Source organism: Rana temporaria, chromosome 3, assembly GCF_905171775.1.
Source record: "Rana temporaria chromosome 3, aRanTem1.1, whole genome shotgun sequence".
In the NCBI taxonomy this organism is placed as follows: Eukaryota; Metazoa; Chordata; class Amphibia; order Anura; family Ranidae; genus Rana; species Rana temporaria.
The window spans coordinates 475,932,283-475,948,256 of record NC_053491.1 but is presented as its reverse complement, the minus strand read 5'-3'; the positions used below and the strand labels follow the sequence as shown (position 1 = coordinate 475,948,256).

Below are 15,974 nucleotides of genomic sequence, written 5' to 3'. Positions count from 1 at the left end.
TAAGCTGGTGAAATAGGCAGAGATTCACCTATATATTTCTCTACCTATAGCAATAAGCAGGAAGTCAGCCCTAAACAATGTACTGCACAGACAGTATATCACAGGGGACAGGTGGAGTGCTGGTGACATGGGCAGATATTCACCTATATATTTCTCCACCTATAGCAAGAAGCAGGAACCCAGCCCTAAATGATGTACTGGACAGACAGTATATCACAGGGGACAGGTGCAGTGGTGTTGAAATATTCATAGTCACCTATAGAATGCTGACTGCCCCTATAGGAAAATATCTGGAACCTGTCCCTGAACTATGTACTTGACAGAAAAACACAGTATATCACAGGTGAACAGGTGGTGGCAGGTGCAGTGCTGTTTAAATATTCAGAGTCACCTATAGATTGCTGACTGCCCCTATAGGAAAATATCTGGAACCTGTCCCTGAACTATGTACTTGACAGAAAAACACAGTATATCACAGGTGAAGAGGTGGTGGCAGGTGCAGTGCTGTTGAAATATTCAGAGTCACCTATAGAATGCTTACTGCCCCTATAGGAAAATATCTGGAACCTGTCCCTGAACTATGTACTTGACAGAAAAACACAGTATATCACAGGTGAACAGGTGGTGGCAGGTGCAGTGCTGCCGAAATATTCAGAGTCACCTATAGAATTCTGACTGCCCCTATAGGAAAATATCTGGAACCTGTCCCTGAACTATGTACTTGACAGCAAAACACAGTATATCACAGGTGAATGAACAGGTGGTGGCAGGTGCAGTGGTGTTGAAATATTCAGAGTCACCTATAGAATGCTGACTGCCCATATAGGAAAATATCTGGAACCTGTCACTGAACTATGTACTTGACAGAAAAACACAGTATATCACAGGTGAACAGGTGGTGGCAGGTGCAGTGGTGTTGAAATATTCAGAGTCACCTATAGAATGCTGACTGTCCCTATAGGAAAATATCTGGAACCTGTCCCTGAACTATGTACTTGACAGAAAAACACAGTATATCACAGGTGAACAGGTGGTGGCAGGTGCAGTGCTGTTGAAATATTCACTCTAAAATCATAATATTATTATTATTATTATTATTATTATTATTATTATTATTATTATTATTATTATTATTATTATTATTATTATCATTATACACAATTTATATAGCACCAACAGTTTGCACAGTGCTTTACAATGTAGAGGGGAGACAGCACAATTACAATACAGTTCAATACAGAAGGGACAGGGGTGCCCTGCTCATGGAGCTTACAATCTTTATGGGAGGGGGAGGTGGTACAAAAGGTAATAGCTGTGGGGGATGATTTGATGGGGGTGGCTCGGGGATAGTTGTTAGACGGGTGTGAATAGGCTTCCCTGAATAAATGAGTTTTCAGGTATATCCTAAAGGTGGACAGGATAGAGGCTGATCAGACGGGGCAGGGAGTTCTAGAGGATTGGAGAGGCTCTGGAGAAGTTCTGTAGGTGAGCATGGGAGGTAGGAGGTAACAAGGGAGCTAAAGAGCAGGAGGTCCTGGAGGAGCGGAGGAGACGATTTGCACAATATCTGCAGATGAGGTTTGTGATGTAGCTGGGGACAATGTTGTGGATAGCCTTGTATGTTGTGGTTAGTATTTTGAATTTTATACGGTAGGGTAGTGGAAGCCAGTGAAGGGATTGGAATAGAGGGGCAGCAGTCACGGATCGGCTAGTGAGGTGCCTGATTCTGGCAGCAGCATTCATAATAGACTGAAGAGGAATAGCCTGTGTAAGGGTAAGCTATTAAGGAGAGAGTTGCATTTTGTGATTTTGACAGTATTGGTCAGATGGGCGCGCATGGAGTCACAGATCAATAGGGACAGAGATTTGTGGAAAAAGCCATCTGGTCTGTTGACATAAACCTCTCTCAGCCACTCACTCATCTTCTCCTCGTCCATCCAGCCCTTCGGGTTAGCCTTGATGATGACGCCAACCGGAAACTTTTCTTTTGGCAAAGTCTTCCTCTACGAAGAAAATCTGGTCATTTTCCGCACCTATTGCAAGAACAAGATGAATGAAAATAAGATCCGGCCAGAACACATCACCAACATGAATGAGGTCCCCTTCACCTTTGATATCCCCATAAACCGTACTGTCGACAAAACAGGGACCAGTACGGTATCTATAAGCACTACAGGAAACGAGAAGTCATTGTTCACTGTAGTTCTCGGTTGCCAGGCTAATCACCAGAAACTACCACCCATGGTCATTTTCAAGAGGAAGGCTAACCCAAAGGGCTGGATGGAGGAGGAGAAGATGAGTGAGTGGCTGAGAGAGGTTTATGTCAAGAGACCAGATGGCTTTTTACACAAATCTCCGTCCCTATTGATCTGTGACTCCATGTGCACCCATCTGACCAATACTGTCAAAACCCAAGTGAATAAAACTAATTTGGTGCTTTCCATCATTTCGGATAGATTAACCAAAGAACTCCAGCCACTAGATATTGGTGTCAACAGGTCATTTAAAGTTAAATTGCGAGCTGCGTGGGAGCATTGGATGACAGAAGGCGAACACACATTCACCAAGACAGGGAGGCAATGCCAGGCGAGTTATGCCACTATCTGCCAGTGGATCGTGGATGCCTGGGCGAAGGTATCAGTCTCCAGTGTCATCCGAGCTTTCAGGAAGGCCGGAAATTATCACTGAACAGCTAAGTAACAGCAACGAGACTGACTCGGATAATGATAACGATGACAGGGATCCGGGCATGCTTGATGCCGAAATTGCCCAACTGTTAACCTCAGACACTGAAGATGAAGAATTTGATGGATTTGTGGTAGAGGAATAAACTGAAAAAGTGAGTGTATTGTTTTGTATTTTATGTGTTACAACTGAACAATGTTGAGAGTTATTGTGAAAGAGTTGAATAATATTTGACTTATCAGTTTTGTTTCATTTAATGCTCCTTATAACCCAGTGCGCTTTATGTATGAAAAGAAACCCGTTAGCAGTCGATCATTGATATTGCGCCTTGTTGAAAAACTTTTATTTATTTTTATTTAATTTTTTCAATAGCTTTTTTAAAGTCCTTGTTCCTGAAGGTGTATATGATCGGATTGAGCAACGGAGTCATTATAGTGTAAAAGAGAGAGAGGACCTTGCTTAGAATATCTAGTTGTCCTTTTGTTGGAAACATATACACAGCAATTAGTGTCCCAAAAAAAATGCAAACTACGGTCAAGTGAGAGCTGCAGGTGGTGAAGGCTTTCTTTCTTCCTGTATTGGATTTAATTTTGAGGATGGTTATAACAATACAGATATAAGATATAACAATTATAATAAAAGGTGCTATGACACAGATGAGCCCTACTAGATAGGTCTGAATATGAATCCATGAAGTATCGGAGCAGGAAAGCTCAATTATTTGTAGATAGTCACAGAAGAAGTGATGAATGATGTTTGGTCCGCAATAGTATAAACTGCACAAAGACATAGAATTAACCAATGTCATTTTGAAACCCAGTAACCAAATAATAATCACTAATTTAATGCAAATAGATTGGTTCATTATAGAGTTGTAATGCAGGGGCTTACAAATAGCCAAATACCGGTCATAGGACATCACAGTCAATAGAAAACACTCTGAGGCCTCAGCATGGGCAAAGAACGAAAACTGGATGATACATCCAGCAAGAGACATGGTGCATCCATCATGTAAGATGATATAAAGAAGGTTGGGAAGAATATCTGTAGACAGAATTATATCAAACAATGATAGTTGGGTGATGAAGAGGTACATGGGAGACTGAAGTGTTTTACTCAGATGATATAAAATCACAATAACAAGATTTCCAGAAATAGTAACACAATATATGAAAACAAGCACCAAGAAAAATAGAATTTTAATGTGTTTTAGATTTGGAAAACCTGTTAGTACAATATAAGTTACATTATTTTGATAGACCCCCTGGTAAGAGAACAAGAAAATAAATAATAATTTAGGCTGAATCCACCACAAAGACATCTCATTTCTCTCCTCTACGCTCTCCTCCAGGTAGATCCCCTTCCCCTGGTGTCTAAACGACTGCACGAGTCCTGGGAAAGGGACCTAAACCTAACTTTTGATGAAGAAGACTGGGGAAACATCTATACTCTTGCTCATAAAGGTTCCATGAATGTGGCGATCCAAGAAAATGGATACAAAATTGTGACCAAATGGTACAGGACCCCCTCACGCTTGCACAAATTTTCGCCTGACAACCCGAATATTTGCTGGAGATGCAATGATGATGTGGGATCGATGATTCACATCTGGTGGGAGTGTAGGTCTGTCCAGCCTTTCTGGGCTGAGGTACACTCCATCATTAAAAGCGTTACCACGTATGAGTTGGACTACAGCCCGGCACAGTACCTCCTCCATCACACAACCCTCTCTAAACGTGAATATCACAAATCTTTAGCCATGCACATGGTTAACGCGGCTAGGCTCTGCATTCCAACACATTGGCGCTCATCGGCCACACCCACCATTAGGGAATGGCTGTCTAGAGTAGCAAAAATAGCTGAATTAGAGGAGTTAATCACTATTTCTCAGGAACGGCTACAAACTTTCACACAAACCTGGGCTTGTTGGACCAATTTCACATTCTCTGACCGCTATAAATCCTATTTCCCCACCTAAAACGTGATTCACCCCGCGGCTTCGTGAAATCGCTTAATGTTATATACCCTTCTCCCAGGCTGCTGTGTCTGGGAATGCTGCGACGGAGGAGTGGCCCCCTTCCATTCCGCTCTTCTCTCCCCCCCTCCTTTGTTCTTTCCCGTCCACACCCCTCTTTTTTGGAATTTGTTCCCATTTTGACAGTGGACCCGTGTCCAACTTGCTGTCCCACTCTGACCACCTGTTTATTCAGGACTTGCACGTTTATCTACCCCTATTCATCCCTGCTGCATCTCTAAGTCAGATATGGGTAGACTAAGCTTCTTCTCCTACAATGGGACAACTTTTGCAACATCTGGGGCACCTCTGCCCTACGTAAACTATATGTCAGATGTACTCTTCTACCTCTGCACCATGTTTTGCTTTCCAGGTTCCTTTTGCTTCCTAATGTTCTTTTCTGTTTGTTTTATGTTTCAATGTTCTGTCTGATGCATATATTGTTACGGGTTTGTCAATGAAGCCCTCTATATACCTGTCTTGGAACTATGCAACTTGACAAACGTTTGTATTGTACCCTTGATTTTGCCTTAATAAAAACCTTTTGTGGAAAAAAAATAATAATAATTTAGGCTGAAATAAGAAGAAATTTAACTTCTCACAATTGCAGTGGAAAGCAAAAACAAATCCAATGCATTTGTGTTGGTCCCCAAGCCATATTCTCCAGAAGCAATTGTTTCCATACACTGGACTGATGATTGCCAGCAAGCCTGAAACAGGTTAGAATAAATGGCTGTATAATATTAAGCGGTATCAGTGCTGTATACCAATCATTCTGGATTGAGAGTTTTGTAGTGTGACTTAAAGAAATTATTTCAACTGGACCCAATATTATTTGTTGTGCAATTTTTTTTAAACTCTGTATATACTAGACATGTGCACTGCCAACAAAATTTGTTTATTTTTTTTTTTGTTTTTGTTTTATTCGCTTTTTTTTTTTTAACATTTCAAGTTTATTGAAGCAAAAGTATATCATAACAATACAAGGCAAGTGCAGAGGCTTCTGCAAAACATGAGGCTAGAACAAATACCAATACGCAATACAGTGTCAAACACAGTAAAAACAGGCAATTATAGAAAACTTCGAGTAAACCATACTTTCTAAAATACCTGAACTAAATAACATCAGTAGCTAGGCCTAGACAGTTTCAGTATCTCATCTGAGCTCTGACAGAGAGAAAAAAAAAAAAAAACATTAGGCAGTTAACTCAGCTTCCAGCGACACTAAGCAAAATAATCCATCCGCAAAATGAACATGGTAAGCAACACAATGCCGACTGCACTATAGGAAAAAGAGCAAGAGAAGGAAAGAGAAGAGAGTAGAAACAGAAAGAAACAGTAGTAGCCAATATAGTGGGCCAGATTCAGGAACATCAGCGGATCTTTGGTCCGGCGCAGTGCATCTTTTTTACACTGCGCCGGAGCAGCGCAGAGAGGCATGCTAGTGATTCAGGAAACTTTTTTCCTGTCTCTTGCCCCGGCGTGGCGGATTTTACACGGCGTAAGGCGGCGTAGCGCGGCGTAAGGCGGGGTAGAATAAAATGGGTGGCTCCCTATGCTAATGAAGCGGGGAGCGTGGCGCAGGGGTCACGCCGGGGCGCATCTTAGACCGCACATGCTCAGTGACATCCAGGGGTAAATGCCCCAATCTGCACATGCTCAGAACTGCGCCCCGGCGTGATCCCTGAGCTCCGCCGACCCACTACCAAAGCCCAGTCCCTGAATCAGCCCAGACTTCCGCCCTGCAGGTGCAAATGTACTGAAGCTTTTTTTTTCCAAGCTAGGTGGTTTGCATTGTGGTGGGGCAGTTATGGCTGATGAGGAATCCTCAGGTGGGCGGATGACCAATTTCAGCCCAGAGGAGAGGGCTGTAATTATTGAGGGCCTCTCCCAACATGGGGACCGCCTCTATGTGTTGTCCAGCAAGTGTTGTTGCTCAGGTCGTTTGTAACGCTGCTGCTTTAGTTGCTCTCCAGCTGACCTCTGCAAGTTTGGTGTAAAGTTACCCCTGCTTTATAAAGGGTAACTTTCCGCTGCAAACCAGAGTTACACGCACCGGGAGTAGCCTGCGCCGGCAATTCGTAATTTGCTGAATCGGACCAACTCCCTCATTTGCATATTTAAAATAGAAAAACCAGGGCCGCGCTAGTTCAGACCAGCGTAAATGGGCGCCCACGCCGCACCGGCGTGGAAAGGTCCAAACGAAAAAAAAAAAATCTACGTTACGGCGTAATATTGTTTGCTGAATACGGCGCGGAGATACGCCGGCGCAAATTGGCATTTACGCCGCGCATCTCAGTCTACACCGGCGGAAATTGTTCCTGAATCTACCCCACTGTAAATAAATCCAGATCCATCCAAATGAGAGGACATGGGGCATCAAAGACGACCCAGATCCTCCCAAACACACAGGCCCAGATTCACAAAGCACTTATGCCGGCGTAAGATACTCCTCATCGGCGTAAGTTCCAATTTACTCCGGCGTAAAGTTGCACTTGATGCACAAAGGCAGTTACTCCAAGACTTACACTAAAAGGGCCAGATTCATGAACAATGGTGCAGATTTGCACCGGCGTGGTGCATCATTTTTAGACTACACCGGTCCAGTGCGGAGAGGCAGTTAGGTGATTCAAGAAACTTTTTTTGTCTACGATGCCCCAGCGGGGCGGATTTTAGACGGCGTAAGGCGGGGTAAGGCCAACTGGGAGTCACCCTATGCTAATGAAGTTCCGACCGTGGCGCAGGGGTCACGCCGGGGCGCATCTTAGACCGCACATGCTCAGTGACATCCAGGGGTAAATGCCCCAATCTGCACATGCTCAGAACTGCACCCCGGCGTGATCCCTGAGCTACGCCGACCCACTACCAAAGCCCAGTCCATGAATCAGCCCAGACTTCCGCCCTGCAGGTGCAAATGTACTGAAGCTTTTTTTTTTTCTAAGCTAGGTCGTTTGCATTGTGGTGGGGCAGTTATGGCTGATGAGGAATCCTCAGGTGGGCGGATAACCAATTTCAGCCCAGAGGAGAGGGCTGAAATTATTGAGGGCCTCTCCCAACATGGGGACCGCCTCTATGTGTTGTCCAGCAAGTGTTGTTGCTCAGTTCGTTTGTAACGCTGCTGCTTTAGCTGCTCTCCAGCTGACCTCTGCAAGTTTGGTGCAAAGTTACCCCTGCTTTTATGAGGTGTAACTTTGCACCGGAAATTTCAGCTCCGCTCACCGGGAGTAGCCTGCGCCGGTCAAGCTTAAGTTGATGAATCGGCCCAAAAACCTCATTTGCATATTTAAAACACAAAAACCATGGCCGCGCCAGATCCGACCAGCGTAAATCTGCGCCAACGCCGCGCCGGCGTGGAAAGGTTACACCGAGGCGATGAAGTCTATTTGGAGGCGTAATCTGGTTCTCTGGGTAAGGCGCAGCGATCCGCCGGCGCAAATCTGCACTTACGCCGTGCATCTACCAAAAAAATGGTGTAAGTGCTTCATGAATCTGGCCCCAAAAGTGCAGCATAAGTGACTTACACTGGCACGGAGTAACTGGCAAATTCCGGCATATATTAACATGCAAATATGCAAATTGTGACTTATGCCTGATTCACAAAAGCAACGTAAGTTACGCCAGTGTGACTGAAGTCAAAGTTACAACCAAAAGATACCCCACCAAAAGCTGGGGTAAGTCATGTCGTAAGTGAGACTTTTGTCATTTCTAGCACAACCATGTGTGTTTTGGTCACACACTACCTGGTACAGTGCACTATGTAACATAGGACTGCACCCTGACATTTGAATACTGCATATTGCTACAATCTTGCCAAATGCTGCAGTGATTGTTGCAAAGCATATAAGGAGGGATGTGCAACAACTGCCTAGTTTGTGAAAATATTCCCCTCGCACAAAACTCTTTGGCATGTCAGATCCAGAGATTTTCCCACCCGCTATCCTATTTGCCACTTACGCTGACTCGGTGTAACTTTACACTGACGCGGCATAACTTAAGCCGACTCAGAGTAACTTAAACCGACTCGGAGTAACTTACACTGGGGTAGATTCAGGAACAATTTCCGCCGGTGTAGACTGAGATGCGCGGCGTAAATGCCAATTTGCGCCGGCGTATCTCCGCGCCGTATTCAGCAAACAATATTACGCCGTAACGTAGATTTTTTTTTTTTTCGTTTGGACCTTTCCACGCCGGTGCGGCGTGGGCGCCCATTTACGCTGGTCTGAACTAGCGCGGCCCTGGTTTTTCTATTTTAAATATGCAAATGAGGGAGTTGGTCCGATTCAGCAAATTACGAATTGCCGGCGCAGGCTACTCCCGGTGCGTGTAACTCTGGTTTGCAGCGGAAAGTTACCCTTTATAAAGCAGGGGTAACTTTACACCACACTTGCACAGGTCATTTGGAGAGCAGATAAAACCACATCGCTACAGACGAACTGAGCTGCAAGTACACTTGCTGGACAACACCTGTGTGCCATCATGCCAGGGGCAGCCGTGGTCCTTGCACTTCTGCGTCGACGGGCACGTAGGAGGGAACAGGAGATAATCTTCCGCACACGCATTAATGTTTTTGGCATGGGGACGCAGAGGTGTATCGCACCTACAGGTTCAGCCGTGAAGCCATACTGGAAATCACCAGATTCCTGCAGGATGACCTCACAAGCCCCACACTCCGCACACATGCAGTGCAGCCACTGGTGAAGGTATTAGCCACACTTCATTTCTTGGCCACTGGTTCTTTTCAAAGGACAAGTGCACTGTCGGCTGGGATGTCACAACCCACCGTGAGCAGGTGTGTTCACCAGGTGATACCAGCAATATTGAGACACATGTCCCACCTCTTCATAAAACCCTCCCAGGAGGTCCAGCGGATGAAGACAATGCAAGATTTTTATGCAATTGATAGATTTCCTGGCACAGTGGGTGCAATTGATTGTACACATGTGGCACTTCAGCCCCCCCGTGACATCGAGCACATTTATTGTAATCGAAAGCACTGGCATTCGATTAATGTGCAGATTATAGTAGATGCCCAAGGACTAATATGGCACGTCCGTGCCAAACACCCCGGCTCGTGCCATGATAGCTTTATTTATCGTCATAGCAACATCCCAGATGAATTTGACCAGAACGTCTACGGGGACAGCTGGCTGGTTGGTGAGTTACATGGGTGTCAGGTATGACTGTCCCCCCCCCATGATATAGACATCACGAGGGGCACATGCATGAGTAACATCCTCCTGTCTTTTCCCTTACAGGTGATGCAGCATATGCACTTGGACCACATATGATGACCCCATTCCGGAACCCCCAAACCCCAGGAGAGAAGAGATACAACCTAGCCCATGCACGGACCCGTGGAGTTGTGGAGCGAACATTTGGTCTGCTGAAATCTTGTTTTCGCTGCCTGGATAAGTCTGGGGGGACCCTGTTATATTCCCCTGAATTTGTTTGCAAAATTATCGGGGCTTGTTGCATTCTCCATAACTTTGCAGTGAGAAGGGGCCTGGAGATTGAGCTACGTGAGGACCTGACCCCCCAACCACATAATCCCCCCCTGCCAGAGGCTAACCCGTCTGCTGAAGGAAGAGCAGTCAGGAGTCGCCTCGTCGAACGTTATTTTTCACGATTAAATTAATGTTAATGGATGCATGCACATCACTGTGGTCCCTAACACATACACCCCACATTCACACAGAATTGGATTAGACCGAAGTACCACCCATGGTACTAGGGAGCAGCAACGCCGCGCCAAGGCTCCAATTATGTTGCTGTCCATTCATACATCTTTATGAATAAATCATGCACTAACTCCCGTGTGCATATAAAATAATAAATAATTCTCATAACTTGAGAAAATAAAAATAAATTTTTGCAATACATGAGTAAAATGGAAAAAATATTCTCATAACCTGAGTAGAAAAATAAAACATTTTAAATAACATGACTATAAAAAAAAAAAAAAAAACCTGAGTATAATTAAATTTAACCAAAATCAACGGCCCTGTCGTGGGCTCTTTCTTGGCCCTCGGCTCCTGGGGCGCAGTTGCCTGCGGCGAGCCGGGGCTGGTGGAGCCGGGGCTGGTGGAGCCGGGGCTGGTGGGGCAGGGGGTGGTGGGGCAGGGGGTGGTGGAGCCGGGGCTGGTGGGGCCGGGGCTGGTGGGGCAGGGGGTGGTGGTGGTGGTACCTCCCCCAGTCTCTCCCTAGCTGCATCCCTGCCCTCCATTGCCACGGCTAACCTATTAAGGTAGATATTAGTTGCAGCCTGCATCCGCAGCCGGCGGGTCACATTGCTGCGCTGCTGGCGCCGTGTCAGCCTCCCCTCCTCTCTTACTGCACCTGCCAGGCTGCGGACCTCTGCCACCAGCTCGCTTGTGGTGGCCTGAAGCTCACCCAGAGACATGAGAAGGGCTGCCCCGTTACCCACCACGTCCTGGAGGCTGTCGTTTATTAGTAAACTCTGGCCAGCCTGCTGAGTAATGGCCTCCTTCATTGCCAGAGTGCAGGCAGCCTGGCTCTCTGCAGAGGACTCCAGGCTAGCAGCCACCCGTGAGAGATCCCCCGCAAGAGACCCCATATAGCGGGTCTGTTTAGTTTGGTCCCTTGCCAGAGACACCTCCAGCTCGTCATGGACTCTCCTCCTTTTTTGACGAGCCATCCTTGGGGCAGGAGTAGATTGAGGACGGCTGGAGGGGCTTGGGTCCTGTGAGGGCCCGGCCTGGGAGGGGCTTGGGTCCTGTGAGGGCCCGGCCTGGGAGGGGCTTGGGTCCCTAGGTGGGGAATCCCTGATAGGGCTAGAGAGCCCTGAGGGGGTAAATGTCATGAGGGGGAGGTGGGGGAGGGGTCAGGAATGGGGGTCTCCAAAAATAAAATAAACGTTTCCTCCTCCTCTTCTACGGGCTGCTCCTCCACCACTTCCTCCACCACAGAGGTAGGGGCAGTCTCCACCCTGGATGTGGTGGGTCGGTCGGCAGCCGATGATGGCCCAGCTCCATCCTGCACATCTGTGGAGGACACAAAACATTCAGATGTTGGTGGACCCACACAATTGTCACTTGTTCCCTCCCCCCCACACACACATGCAACACACCAGAAAGAAGAGAAAACACACTTACCTGTCCTCAAGGGCTGCTCTCCAGAATCAAACCCATCCAGGCCCTCCACCACCGAACGATCTAGGAACCTGGCCACCACAAGGTCCTCTGATGTCAATGTAATTTTTTTTGCTGGCCCACCACCTGTTCCCCTGGCATGTTTACGCATTGCCACCAACTTGTCTTTAACCAGTTTGCGCAAATCATTAATTTTTTTTCTGATATGTTTGGGCTGCCTCTCCGCAACCCCCAAAGCATTGACCTGGTTAGTAATGATGGCAAAAATTCGCTCTTTATCAGATTTGCCAGTGTGCCCACTCTGTGGCCCATAGAGGCGGTCCCCATGTTGGGAGAGCCCCTCAATAATTACTGCCCTCTCCTCAGGGCTAAAGTTGGTCATCCGGCCACCTGTTGCTTCTTCAGCAGACATAATAATGCACAGACAATAGCAAGAGCAATAGCAAATTACCTAGCAGTTGATAAAATTGCTTGGGAACATTTGCACCTGTAGGGCGGAACTCTGGTCTGATTTATGGCCTGGGCGTAGGCAGTGGGCCGGCGTAGCGCAGGTGTCACGCCGGGGGGCAGTTCTGAGCATGGGCAGATTGGGGCATTTGCCCCAGGGAGCACACTGCGCATGCGCGGCCGACTCTGCGCCCCGCCGTGACCCCTGCGCCACGCTCCCCGCTTCATTAGCATAGGGAGCCACCCATTTTATTCTACCCCGCCTTACGCCGCGCTACGCCGCCTTACGCCGTGTAAAATCCGCCACGCCGGGGCAAGAGACAGGAAAAAAGTTTCCTGAATCACTAGCATGCCTCTCTGCGCTGCTCCGGCGCAGTGTAAAAAAGATGCACTGTGCCGGACCAAAGATCCGCTGATGTTCCTGAATCTGGCCCCCTGATGTGGTTAACCGCTGAGCATGCTCAGGAGATTTACACTGCCTTGGTTTAGTACTGCACATGCTCAGTGGAGATACTCCAGGCAGGTGTAACTTTACCTACTCTGCTGTGACTTAAGTAATAGGGTGTGTTTTATGCAAATTGGGCCATATTCTCATACATTTCAGGCGGCGGAACGTATGTACTTTACGTTACGCCGCCGCAAGTTTAAGTGGCAAGTGCCGGATTCCCAAACCACTTACCTGTGAACTTGCGGCGGCATCGCGTAAAGTCCACCCGTGTAAGCCATCCTAATTCAAATGATCCAGGCATGGGGCGTGGATCATTTAAATTAGGCGCGCTCCCGCGCCGATCGTAATGCGCATGCTCCGTCGGGTAAATTACCCGACTTGCATTGCGCTAAATGACGTCTCACGGACGTCATTTGTTTTGACTGTAACGTAAATGGCGTCCAGCGCCATTCACGGACGACTTACGTAAACGACGTTCAATTTTGAAATTTCGACGCGGGATCGACGGCCATACTTAACATTGAGTACGCCACCTAGGGGGCATCTTTATCTTTACGCCGCGTATCGCTTACGGAAACGACGTTAAAACACTACGGCGGGCAAGCGTACGTTCGAGAATCGGCGTGACTAGTCATTTGCATATTCTACGCTGACCGCCACCTAGCGGTCAGCGTAAATATTGCAGCCTAAGATACAACGGCGCAGGCTGTCGTATCTTAGGCATGTTTAAGTGTATCTCAGTTTGAGAATACACTTAAACATAGGAAACGGACTTACGTAGGCGTATCTGTTGATACGCCTACGTAACTTGTTTGAGAATATGGCCCTCTGTGCACACCCCCATGGCACTTACACCACACTGCACCGCTCTGGAGTAGGTGCATGGTCTTTTGTGAATCAGGGTAACTCTGACACATTTACTCTGGCAGAGTGTAACTCATTTACACTGCGCCGGAGCAGAGTAAATGCCAGGCTTTGTGAATCTGGGCCTGTGTATGTAGTAGAGTACCTAAAGAGCAGCCATGGCTGCCAGATCTCGTGGAATTGTTCGACATTGTCAGTAGCCTGAGCTAGAGTATCCTCCATGGTATAAGTATCAGAAACCTTCCTCAGCCATTCAGCAGTGGACGGAACTCTTTGCGATTTCCAGTAAAGCGGAATCAGGGACTTCACCGTGTTCAGGAGGTGTCTTGTCAAAGAGTTTTTGTATTTCTTCAATGAAACAGTAGTGATGTGTAGCAAGCATGCAGCTGCATTTATCAAATCAATTTTGGTTTCCGTTATCTGCCAAATTAGAGCAATAACTTTTTCCCAGAAAAGCGCTATTTGTGGGCACTGCCACCAAATGTGCAGCAATGTCCCTCTCTCTCTATCACACCTCCAGCAGGAGTCTGAGATCTGAGAGTTCCATCCATGCATCTTGGCCGGAGTGTTGTACCAGTGAGTCATGATTTTATAGGACGTTTCTTGCATCTTAGTGCTTATGGAACATTTATGAGTCAAAATACAGGCATACCTTCATTGTTTGGATGTGATCTCCACATGCAACTCCCCCGACCATTGCGCCCTGAGCTCATCGGTAGCCTCGTGTTTCAGGTTCATAGGTCAAGGAGGTGGTTTTTGTGCAGGGTGTACCTTCGTGACAAACCGACTCCAGTGCTGTAAGGGGCCTTTGAAATTTACTTTTAACCCTTGGCCCTCCCAGGTAACTGCGCAATTGTAAGTACGGCCAGAAAGGTAAGTGAGGGGTACTCGTCTCCCTCTTAAGAGTCACCCAATCCTTCAACACTCCCTTACTAAAGCAGTCCCCTGCTAAGAGGGGCTTCAAGCTGTCTGAGACTCGGAAGTTAGGGTTACCCAGTCCCGGGACGAAGTCAGGGTTGTCTACCAAGGACGTCAATGGGCTAGGTTGAGAGGAAATGTCTAGGGTCTTAGTCAGCCTATGAAAGATTTCAAGCGTGCTTCCCGTAATAGGGTGATCTCTAAGACCACTCCTAGTCAGGTGTGAAGCCTGGTAGTAGGAGACAAAATCTGGGATACCCATGCCCCCCTCTCTTTGGGTTTCATCAATAGGGAGAATCTAATCCTGGGCCTCCGGGAGTTCCAAAGGAACTTCAAGAGAAGGGTTTTCAGTGAGGCAAAAAAAGACATAGGGATTCTGAGGGGCAGGGCATGAAACAGGTACAGAACCCGAGGGAGAATTACCATCTTAATGATGGCAGCGCGTCCAAACCAAGAGAACAATCCCGGCTGCCATCTCTCTAAGTCAGTCTTAACACTTTTGAGAAACCTGGGGAAGTTCTGTCCATAGGTGTCTATCAGTCTGGGAGTGAGCCAAACCCCCAGATACTTCAGGGCTTTAGGCTCCCATCTAAAAGAGGAAGTCAATTTCACTTGGCTTAGCAATCTATCAGGTAGGGAGACACTCAGGGCTTCCGACTTGGAGTAATTGATCTTAAGGTTGGAAACATAACCATAAATAGCAAAAATCTTTCATCAGAACAGGCAGAGATATCAAAGGGTTCGTTAGGCAAAAAAATAAGTCGTCCGCATAAGCGGCCACTTTGCATTTTCTACCCAGGACTCTGAAGCCCCGAATGTCCACATTGGCTCTGACCAATCTGATAAAGGGCTCCAGGGAAATTATGAACAACAGGGGGGACAGCGGACATCCCTGTCTCGTACCGTTTTTTTTGAGGACCTTGTCTGAGAGGGTCCTGTTGATCTTTAGCTTCGCTTTCGGACATTGATATAACGCGGAGATCCTGGTCAGCATGTGTGGGCCCAAGCCCACTTTAGCACATACTGCCAACATAAAATCCCATGCCACACGCTCGAAGGACTTCTCCGCGTCCGTGGACAGGAGAAGGCCCTCCACGCCCCCCATGTGTGCAGCCCGGGTCAGAAGCAGTGCCTTGATTACATTATTTCTGGCCATGTTTGACCAGGCATAAAACCCACCTGGTCCGGGCCGATCAAGTCCGAGAGTAGGGGGGATAACCTGGAGGCCAGGATCTTCGTGTGAATCTTAGCATCTAGGTTTAGTAACAAAATAGGGCGGTAACTGGCACAGTCCGTGGGGTCTTTGCTGTCCTTATGAATGACCGTGATGTGCGCCGATAAAAAGGCAGGGGGGACCCTCCTAGGTTCAGACAGAGAGTCCAAAGCGGCTCGGAGAGGATTTGCCAGGACCTGAACAAAGGATTTATAAGAGATGGATGAAAATCCATCCGGGCCCGGGCTTTTACCTGGTTTAAGTTGTTTAATGGCG

At 47.2% G+C, this 15,974-nt stretch overlaps 1 protein-coding gene across 1 annotated transcript; it reads right to left on the bottom strand.

The window, feature by feature from the left end:
• Positions 1-2,996: 2,996 nt before the first annotated feature.
• Positions 2,997-11,354, bottom strand: LOC120930714 (olfactory receptor 154-like). The gene is made up of 2 exons (XM_040341890.1): positions 11,031-11,354; positions 2,997-3,949 (listed from the first exon to the last, which is right to left on the bottom strand). Exons 1-2 carry the CDS (start codon positions 11,352-11,354, stop codon positions 3,038-3,040), a joined length of 1,236 nt encoding a protein of 411 aa, XP_040197824.1. The 3' UTR covers positions 2,997-3,037.
• Between the last annotated feature and the right edge of the window lie 4,620 nt (positions 11,355-15,974).